Source organism: Phyllobates terribilis, unplaced genomic scaffold, assembly GCF_046119375.1.
Source record: "Phyllobates terribilis strain yellow unplaced genomic scaffold, ASM4611937v1 Scaffold_2__4_contigs__length_985480577, whole genome shotgun sequence".
NCBI lineage: Eukaryota > Metazoa > Chordata > Amphibia > Anura > Dendrobatidae > Phyllobates > Phyllobates terribilis.
The window spans coordinates 294,161,064-294,172,424 of NW_027362762.1; the positions used below are offsets into that span (position 1 = coordinate 294,161,064).

An 11,361-nucleotide genomic window follows, 5' to 3' on the forward strand; every position below is an offset into this window, starting at 1 on the left:
GAAAAAATAATTCAGAATTTTGTAAAATTAAAAAAAATGGTTTGTGTCACTATTTTCAAAGACACATGACTTTTATACATTACAATGGAACAATGTAGTTTATTTTTCAATTGAATTGTACAGAATTTAGATGACATTAAAGGTGGAAAAAGGTCTGAAATGTTCCCCCTCCTCGATGAAGCATAATATGTGAACACGCGAAACGAGCATCGGGGACCCTGGGGGGCTCTCCTAACTGACTACTTTTCTGGTGCCTTTTGTATTGGTATGTTAATTTTGACCACTATACCTGTGTAACATTTGTCTGCAGATATACTCACAATGCATTTAGGACTCAGATTGTATCAGATTGAGTCATTGCATGCACATAACTTTCATCCACAAAGATTCATTTATTTCATAATACGGACTGTGAGGACATGATTGCCATTCTTGTGGGTTTGGGTCATTAGAGATGTTGCGTGACATTTTGGCACCAGACACTTAGTCAGTCTTTTGCTGTGATCATTTTATATTCTGTTCTTATGTATTTTTCAATGTTGTGTATTAATAAAATGTTTTGTACTTTTGAAGCATTTAAAGACTCCAAATTTTCTCTTTCTCTAAAACATTTCTTCTTGGTATGTTTTTTTTTTTTTGTACATGACCTGTCATTTTAACAAGCGTGTGTAGACTTTTTATATTCACTGTATGACTAAAAAATACGATCATTTTATCATTAGTGGAAGACCAACCTCTGGAGCTCCATTCATTAAGACCCACTGTAGTAAGGCAGTTTGGGCCATGCTCGTTTCATAATAGTGAATACCACCTTTCATTTTATATATTTTATGTCCATCTTCTACATATAGAGATGACCCTGGCATCCCCTTCAATGATACATAAGAAAGCTTGGCACTCCGTGATCTTACGCATCCTCTACATATGTGGTCAGTAGAATTGCAGGGGCTGATTTATCTTGAAGGGGGCACTGGAGTTAGATGCGCCAAATTAATTGAGACGTGTAATTCTTCATGACGTTTCAGCTGCTGTTCGCCAACTTTAGAGATGTACTCCAGCCATGAACTGGAGTACATTTCTCTCATAATTTACTCCACTTTTGTGGCATAATTTATGATGAATTTGTCTGCTTCACATTCCCACGTCCCGTCCCCACTACGCTCTGCTCTGGTCACTTTTTTAAAAAAGTCTCAGTGCTTTTTTTTTAAACACGAACTGTTGAATCGTGACCATAGTCTGTTTGCCTGCAAGATCCCTTCTTTACTGACACGACAGGAAATTTTGAAAGCCAGCCATGCAATCTACATGTTGCTAAATAGATTTACTAAAGTAAATGAGAATTGTGTTTATTTCTCCCTCTGAAATATCTCAAGATACCACCAAGGCTCTGTTCACTGTACATCTTGGTTTACAAGACCTGCAGAAACCACAGTGCCGTGCCAGATCCATTGTACAACAGAGGTCATTGACAGACTCCGTTGCCTTATTATGGGATGCACCAGGTTCCTTCATGATGAAAAACAGATCATGTAAGGTTAATTTCCCCTGTGGACTTGTGTAGACAACTGCAGTTTCGGTCTGAGTGCGATCTGTTTAATCATCAGATCGCACTCAGACCAATGTTATTCAGTGAGGTGGTTCACGTATCCATTTGTTTCATGGTGCTGAGTGTTCCCGAGGAATAAAATCACAGCATGCACGATTTGCCTCAGTCTGATCGCACTCGGCCATTCATGTCTATGGGTCCGTGCAAAAAATGGAACCACAAACTGAGAGAATGTAGAAGATGGAGAAACTTTTTTTTTAGGGTATGTGTACACGATCCAGAGCCGCTGCGGGTTTGGCACTGCGTGCTTGTACAATTTTAAGCCCGCAGCGGCCAGATGTTACAGCATAGTGGATGGGATTTCTAGAAATGTGCCTGCATCATTTCCGGGACATGACAGCTGAACTGATCAGCTGTCATGTGCCCCTAATTGCCACGGATGGAATCGCAATCCACCCACGGCTAACATGTTAAACGCCGCTGTTGAACTTTGACAGCGGCATTTAACATAGCCATTCTGGAAGCGTGTTATAAGACCCGCCTGTTACGTGGTCGCCGATGGGTTGGCATGACAACCCAGGGTCTGCAGGAGACACCTGTGGTTGTCATAGCCGATCTGCTATGAGCACTTTTGTTTTATTTTAGGGCAGCAAGGTGGCTCAGTGGTTGGGTTCAAATCCCACCAAGGATGACATCTGCAAGGAGTTTGTATGTTCTCCCCATGTTTGTGTGGGTTTCTTTCCGGTTCTCCGGTTTCTTCCCACACTCCAAAGACATACTGATAGGGAATGTAGATTGTGAGCCCCAATGGGTACAGTGCCCATAGTGTCTGTAAAGCGCTGTGGAATTAATGGCGCTATATAAGTGAGTAAAATAAATAATAAAAAAAAATTTTTGCTGAAGCCCTGCTATGTGTAACACAGGTGATCATATGATTGCAGCTTCTAGTCTCCCATAGAGATTATTGAAGCCAGTGAAAAGTGAATTTTTTTTTAAAAATGCTAAAAAAATAAAAAACATAAAGAAGTTCAAATCACCCCCCTTTCGCCCCATTCAAAATAAAACAATTAAAAAAACCTGAAATATACACATATTTGGCAGGCCAGTTTTAGCATTTAGTGAACATGGTAACAAAAAAAACTATTGCAGAATTGCACTTTTTTGCAATTTCACCGCAGTTAGATTTTTTTCCCCATTTTCCAGTATACGATATGGTAAAACCAATGGTGTCGTTCAAAAGTACAACTCACATGGCCATATTGACGGAAAAATAAAAAAGTTATGGCTCTGAGAAGAAGAGGTGCAAAACTTGAAATGCAAAAACTGAAAAACCCAAGGTGATAAAGGGGTTAAACCAGAAAGTTATGTCACACAAAATAGTTAATAAATAACATTTCCCACATGTTTACTTTACATCATCAGAATTTTTGAAACATAATTATTTTTTCTTAGGAAGTTATAAGAGTTAAAAGTCGACCAGCGATTTCTCCTTTTTCCAACAAAATTTACAAAACCATTTATTTTAAGGACCACATCACATTTGAAGTGACTTTGAGGGGCCTATATGACAGAAAATACCCCAAATTGACACCATTCTAAAAACTGCACCCCTCAATGTGCTAAAAACCACATTCAAGAAGTTTATTGACCCTTCAGGTGCTTCACTGGAACGGAAGCAATGTGGAAGGAAAAAATTAACATTTTAACTTTTCACAAAAATTTTAGTTTAGACCCAAATGGTTTTATTTTTGCAAGGGTAACAGGAGAAAATGGACCCCAAAATTTGTTGTGCATTTTCTCCTGAGCACACTGATACTCCATATTGGGGGAAAACTACTGTTTGGGCGCATGACAGTGCTTGGAAGGGAAGGAGCACCGCTTGACTTTTTGAGCGCAAAATTGTCCGGAATCGAGAGCGGACACCATGTCGCGTTTGTAGAGCCCCTGATGTGCCTAAACAGTGAAAATCCCCCCAAAATTGCGCCATTTTGGAAACTAGATCACTCAATGAATGTATCTATATGTGCGGTGAGCACCTTGAACCCCTGGGTGCTTCGCAAAAGTTTATAATGTAAAAATAAAAAAATCACATTTTTCCCACAAAAAAATGTTCTTTTTTCCACAATTTTTTATTTTCTCAAGGGTAACAGGAGAAATGGCACCATACAATTTGTTGTTCAATTTCTTCTTAGTACACAGATACCCTATATGTGGTTAAAAACTACTTTTGAGGCACAGTGCAAAGCCCAGAAGAGAAGAGCCATATTGCAGTTCAGATTTTGCTGGACTGGTTTCAGGGTGCCAAGTCACATTGGTAGAGCCCCTGAGGTGCCAGAAGAGCAGAGACCCCCCATAAGTAACATCATTTTACAAACTACACCTCTCAATGAATTCATCTAGGGGTGCAGTGAGCATATTGACACCACAAGTGTGTTACAGAATTTTATACCATTGGGCAGTGAAGAAATAATAAATACATTTTTACCACAAAAATTTTGTATGAGCCCCAGATTTTACATTTTCACAAGGGGAATTGAGTAAAAATGGCACCAAAAGTTGTCACACAATTTCTGCTGAGCGTGGAAATACCCCATATGTGGTTGTACAGTACTGCTTAGCCTCACGGTCAGACTATCGAGGGACGGAGTGCTATTTGCCTCCTAGAGCATAGACTTCCCTAGAATAGTTTGCAGACTCCATATGCAGAGCCCCTAAGTGCTAGAAGAGCAGAATCCGCCCTCAAGTGACCCGATTTTGGAAATTACACCAATTTGGAGTGATGATTTTGACTCCATGGGTGTATTCCAGAAACAAGCAGCATTGGATGTTGCTGAGTGAAAATTGCAAATCTGATATTGTAGTTCCCAGTACGTTGTAGTGACCAGTGCATTGTCCCCACACCGCCGAATCATAGGCCAGATGGCATCTACAGTGCCTCCATCTGCCTCATTACAGGGAATCTTCCGCCGGGGTTTCTGTCTGAATCACGTATTTCAGAGATTTACATGGAAGCCCCGGTGTAAGCGCTCAGCGCAGGATAAATGTTGGCTGAGCCTTATGGCGCTCTTTGGGAGGCAGAATGAACAAATCAACAGCAGATGAAGAATTGCTTTTATTTATTTTTTACGCCGTTCGTCGTGCAGTATAAGTGATTAAACGATTTTATTCTTCGGGTCGGTGTGATTACAGCGATACCAGATTTATAGCAGGTTTTTATTTTTGGCTGCTGTCACACACTAAAAGATGCTTTTGTTTTTGCAAAAAATAGTTTTTGTATCACCATACTTTAATAGCTATAATTTTTCCATACTTCGGCTGACAGAGTCATGTGGGGCCTTGTTTTTTGCAAGACGAGTTGATATTTTTATTGGTACCATTTTTGTGGACATGCCTTTTTTTGATCACTTTGTATTCCAATTTTTGGAGGCAGAATGAACAAAAACCAGCAATTCAGTTTTTTTTTTTTTTTTTTTTTATGACGTTCTGCATGTGGTCAAATTGATAAGGCGGCTTTATTCTTTGGGTCAGTTAGATTACAGTGATACCACACTTATATATTTTTTTTTCATGTTTTGCCGCTTTTACACAACAAAAACTATTTTATAGAAAAAATAATTATTTTTGCATCGCTCTATTCTGAGAGGCATAACTTTTTTTATTTTTCCGCTGATGGTGCTGTATGGCGCCTTGTTTTTTTTGCGGGACAAGATGACGTTTTCAGCAATACCAGTTGTATTAACATTTGCGTTTTTGATCGCGTTTTGTTCCACTTTTTGTTCGGCAATATGATAAAATAGCATAATCTTTTGCCACGTGTTTTTTTTTTTTTTTTTTTTATGGTGTTCACTGAAGGGGTTAACTAGTGGAATAGTTTTATAGATCGGGTTGTTCTGGACTCGGCGATATCAAATATACAGGTTGGTCCAAAAGTAGGTGGGCAGAAAATAATAACATTTATTTTGATTTATATATAAAGTTATATTTACTAACACACCTATAACATTGACAATTAAATTTTATTCTGAACAATAATACAAAAGCCCTTAAATTTTATCAACGCAGGTGCTCAAACTGTTTTCCATTACAATTTGCACAGCTTTGAAGTCGGCCTCTTACGCTTCAACAAACTTTTTTGCACAAGTCTCTTTGGGTATTAATTTCTTGAAATGCATCTCTTATGTAATTTTTCAAATCACTGACACTTTTTGGTTTTCGACTATAAACTTTGTCCTTGAGCACTCCCCAAAAGAAAAAATCCATTGGGGTCAAGTATGGTGAACGCGCCGGCCAATCAAGTGGGCCTCTTCGGCCAATCCATTTATTAGGAAATGTTTCAAGATACTCGCGGACTACTCTTGAATAATGTGGAGGGGCCCCATCTTGTTGGAAATAAAGGTAATTTGAATTAGGCTGTTGCTGTAACTGGGGAACAACTTGATTCATTAGAATTTCGAGATACTTATCTCCTGTGACTGTTCCATCAAAAAAATATTGGTCCTAAAACACCAAAACTTGAAATACCACCCCAAACATTGACACCAGGCTCATTTAGTTGTTGCTCTAATGTTAAATGCATGTTCTCATTATACCAGTAAATACAATTATGTCTGTTAATATGGCCGGATAATTTGAAAGAAGCTTCATCACTCCACATAATGTTGTCTAAAATGACAGAATTTTCTTCAATTTCGTTAAGCATAATCTCACTAAATTGCAGCCGCCTGTCTGGATCATCCTCCAATAAACCATGAATTAGACGTGGACGATAAGCTTTCCACCCAATAGATTTCAGGATTCGCATGATAGAAGCTCGTGAAATTCCCAATTCCAAAGAGGCTTTTCTGGTGGACTTTTTTGGACTCTGAACAAATGTTTCAGCAACAAGTTGTTTATTATCTTCTGTACAGACTGTTTTGGGTCGACCAGTTTTTGGAGCATTAAGGATTGAGCCAGTGGCATTGAATTTGTCACGAATGCTGTAAATGGTTTGTCTCTTTGGGGCTTGAGTACCAAATATTTCAACCAAATTTGCTCTAACGGTTTCAGCATTTTGAGATTTCCAACACTCTGATAAAATCTGTATTTAAATTATTTGCCATTATGTGTTATTTGAATTATCTGAAAAGAAAACAGATTTGGGGGAGATCTATCTGTGAAAACTAGATCTGTGAAACTGGCTCAGTTGCCCTTAGCAACCAATCAGATTCCACCTTTCATTTTCCAAAGAGTCTGTGAGGAATGAAAAGTGGAATCTGATTGGTTGCTAAGGGCAACTGAGCCAGTTTCACTTTACACCATGTTTGATAAATCTCCCCCTTCATAACCTTATTACACTTTCTGTCCGCCTACTTTTGGACCACCCTGTATGTACTTTTTTTTTTTTTCATAAAAATATTTATTCATGGGTACAATATATTTTTATTATTTTGTGATTTTTTTTTTTTTATTTTTTTTTAAAAACTTTTTTACTTAGTCCCACTATGGGACTTTCACTTTCAGAAGTCTGATGGCTGTTATAAAGCATAGCAATGCTTTATACCTGTCAATGCTGCACATCGGCTTCTCACTATGGGCAGAGGTAACCCCCTCCCTCTGCCTGCCTTCTAAATACTGCAATTGATATCGATCGCAGCATTTAGAGGGTTAAACTGCAGGTGACTGGGCGGGCATGTCATGTCATGTCAGCTGACACCCGGCAGTGATTGCGCATGCACAGCTTCTCTGCACTCAAAATCGCCATGACGTATCCATACGTCCAAGGTTAGTAAGCACCTATCAACCTGGATGTATGGATGTGTCCAAGGTTGTGAAGAGGTTGAAAAAAAAAATGCAATTCCCTCTTGGGTTGTGTGCACAATAAACAGGACAGGGTACTTCACTAGCCTTTTCCTAAGGAATGAAGGTTCAGCCCCATTGGATGGGACTAGAGTGCTGCCAGCTGGAGTTTGTTTCCTGAATGTCTTGGCATAAGTGACAGCAAACAGGTAACTTCATATGACCCAAGTGCCCATTAAACTCTTTTTTATTTGTTTTTAAGTGAAACTAGGCATACTTATGGGCTAGTAAGCCCAGTTTTAGAAAATCTAGGAGCCAACTGCTATGGTTGTGGTGGCTCTCGCAAGTGTCCACAAGCATTTGACAGTTTTTCTTTAATAGTTGACATCAGTTAGTTTCTAATCCATGAACATCTTGTTTATGCAAAGTCTACTAATTCTAGAGTGCTAATAATAGAGTACTAATGATATCTGAATAATTCCGGATGTGTCTTTCCTAACCTTTCCTGCTGTCTCAATACTGAGATGTGAGGCACGAGATTACCAGCTTTGGAAAAAAAAAGCCATCGTATGGTTTATATCGTAATATCGTATGGTTTCACAATACTCTGGGGCTATATGGTTATGCTGTATACAGTATATGTGGCCCCAACCCCCAGTAAAATGTGTGCATACAATCACCTCACATGATGATGTTCTTCAATTTCTAGGCCACTTTCCGAGTCGTGCATGGGCTTGAGTACTTGGCTATCTGCTGTGTAGAATACACTTTACAATTGTCATGGAAAAACAATGCGTTGCTCCAATAAAAAACACCTTATTTATTATGCCGTCCAAATCCCAGCAGCCAGGTAGTTGCTGTGAATAGAAATTTTCTGCTGACACCTAAAACCCACTGGACAATAATTCTGAGCCCACTATGAGGTGGAATTAACAATGAGGGGTTAAACATATGGAAGGATAAGTCCTGTTTCATTAAGACTAGCGTTTTATATGCCAGTTGTAATGAAGGGACCACTGGAGTAAAACGCACCAAATTCCCTGACAGTCATGTGCCTATTATTGACTGTGGTGCATTTTTCAGCTGCCAGCGCCTGAAGTGTACGACAGCCATAAATTCTGATGAATTTGTCAGGCACACTTGTCCACCCGAGTTCTTCCAACTTTTCAAAAAGTTGGAAGTTGCAAATTTTTTAAAAAATTTGGAGTTGTGAAAAAATTGTGACATTTCAAGCAGTTTTACATCAGAATTCTGACGAAAACTGCTTAATGAATTGGGAGCATAATGTCTATTTCCCAGCAGCTTCTCTTCTGGCCATGGCTTCAGAAATGATAGGCCGGAAGATGTGTCTAGCATATTGTAGGGTTGTGTCTCCAAGTACTAGTACTTCCAACATAATCAGGTAGTCTGAGGCTAAGTTTCCATTGTTGGAAAACACAGACGATTGTCTGCTGCTTATTTGCTTGCAAAAAATCCGCTGCGTTTTACAATGCCGGTAAAATGCATGTGATTGTAAGACATGTACCCCAGTGTAAGCTGCCAGGAGCTGCGGGTTTGAGATCCGCAGCATAAATTAACATACTGCGGAAGTAGATGCTTCCCCCGCACATTTCTCATTTCTCACAACGATATCTGCAGCGGTATATACCACTGCGGGACCTCTGCTGCTAGAGGTCCGCAGCAAATACTTTCCATAGGCGCGTAGCCACAAGGTCACAGCCATGTTTCTCTCACATATATACCATAAATAGTGATTGTAATCATGATGAAGGATGTACTTTATTAGTCAACTTGTTTTGTTGTTACTTGCTGATTTTTCGTTTTTACCATTCAAGTTTACCATAGAAAATAAATTTCTTCTGTGGTTACAGAACAAAATATTAATTAAAAAGACCATAGACCATTGACAATTGAAAGAAGAAGTGATGTCTTGTGTGGGATTTGTAATGTTTTTTTGTTGTTTTGCAGATAAAGCTCCCTTGTCCAAAGGCCTTCTACTTATCCCCGGTGCGCTGTCCATTCTGCTGGCATTCCTGTTCCAACAGCAGCAGTCATATTTTGTCTATAACTTGCAAGCAATAAAAGAAAGTTTCCATGTAAGTAAGCAAATGCATAATGTGAGACCGAATAAAAAATTTGGACAAGCAAGTTCTCCCCGTGTTGGCGCGGGTTTCCTACTTGTACTATGGTTTCCTCCCACACTCCTAGTGAGTTCAGATTGTGAGCCGCAATGTGCTCACAGTGGTGATGGCAATGTCTGTAAAGCGCTGCGGAATATGTTGGCTCTATATAAGCAAGCGTAATAAATCAAATAGGTCTGAACAGTAGTACACACTGCCTTATCTAGCGCAACGAGCTCGGCCTATAATCATTGCTGCCACTTCCCCTTTTTATTCTTTTCATGGTAACTCTCCGAAGCAAAATTATAAGAAGGTTTTTCAGGATAGAAATGTATTTTTTAATTGATAATAATTGTGTGGTTAATGATCTGGCATGTCTGATTTTGGACTGCTGACTCTTTTGTTCTCCCTGAAATATGAAGCCGCCAGACTTGTCTGGCAGCAGCTTTTCCCTAGGGAACACAGGAGTGCTCGGGAGAGTGATGCTACTGTGTATAGGAGGGACGGTCGAGACAGCTGCTGGCCAAACGATCAGCCAACCGCTACCTAAGGTGTATGGGAGAGGGGGGGTGGTTAGACAAGTACATCTTAAAATTAGCCAGTTTTTCTATAATGATTCATGCTGTTTGGTAAATCTTTCAAATTTTAAGACTGTCTGGTCTACCTTTACACCACCAATTAGTTGGCTTACTTTGTGTCAGAATATTGTGCCAAAATTTTGGCTCATAATGTCTCTCATCAAACCATGTCACGCTACTGGAAAGCCCTTTTCAGTGAGACTATACCCCCTTACTGGAAAGTTTAAGAAAAAACATATATTTTATATTACATTATAATATACTGCAAGTCCTGAAAGACAGGTTTTTTTGCACATATTAAGCCAGACTTAAAGAAAACAAATTCCCCCAATGTCCCATATGATAAGGCTCATGGTTCGGTTCTGTATTGATAACTCGGCGAAGAACCTCCATTTATTTGGGCAGTCATAACCTTTCTGTTTGTAGATTTTATAATAATTATATATTCCTCTTTTGAAATATGTAAGTGATTTACTGACGTAATTCCTCACCTTCTTGGTATATCAATTACACGGCGATCTCATGAACCGGTACATATTCTTAAAGTTACTACCTGGAGAACACCACTATACACGACAAATGTCAGCTCTTCGTTCACATTTCAGGTCTGGAAGCTGATCTCTGGGAGGATTGTGTGTCTAGATTTGAAGGACACCTTCTGTAGCAGTTTACTGATCTACAATTTTAGGACATTAGAGAGAAGATTTGGCAGTCAGAAATTTACAGTAAGTCATTGTTTTCTATTCTTCATAGACGCAATATAACTTGTATTTATTAATCAATTGATCACTTTTATGTAGTTTGCATTTCATGGTGTAAAGCTCTAAGTGTTCTGCTATAAGCCAAACTGTCAGACAGCTAGTGGGTGAGACCGAGCCACCAGGGCAAAATGGTGAGAGCTGCTCTGGTCGTGTAATAACTAGTTACTAGTGGGAGGCTATTTGTCAGTCTAGTAGTGGGTAGGTGTCACTTTATTTTAGTGCAGTGAAATGTCACATTTTGTTCCCCTCTTTGGCGCGATTGTTACTTTGTAGTAAAATAAATGATGTTTGTTATCTTTTGTTGTAGTCATATTTGCTTGGGACATGGATACTTTCAGCACTTTTTGATATCCTGCTTGTTCAAGCTGTAGAAGTTGTGGCTGGCGTAACTCTTACTACTCTGCCTTCTGGATTGTAAGTCTTTTGTCTGTTTTTTAATTAGAAGTGTTGTTGAGATTTACGTGTGAGAACATTGCATAGTAAAACTATTAGGCGTAACTTGAATTATGTTACAGTTGCATATTTTCTAAATGTGGTTCATTTCTTATGTGCAAGAGCTGAACCACAAATCTTTAAACCTT

The 11,361-nt window shown here is 39.1% G+C and overlaps 1 protein-coding gene across 2 annotated transcripts in view; it reads left to right on the forward strand.

The window, feature by feature from the left end:
- The window catches only part of UBAC2 (UBA domain containing 2), a 192,000-nt gene that overhangs the window by 18,137 nt on the left and 162,502 nt on the right, over positions 1-11,361 (forward strand). For both annotated transcript variants that reach the window (XM_073664198.1, XM_073664199.1), the window contains exons 3-5: positions 9,290-9,417; positions 10,625-10,744; positions 11,088-11,194. In XM_073664198.1, the coding sequence (XP_073520299.1) occupies positions 9,290-9,417; positions 10,625-10,744; positions 11,088-11,194 (355 nt within the window). The remainder of the gene's footprint in view (positions 1-9,289; positions 9,418-10,624; positions 10,745-11,087; positions 11,195-11,361) is intronic.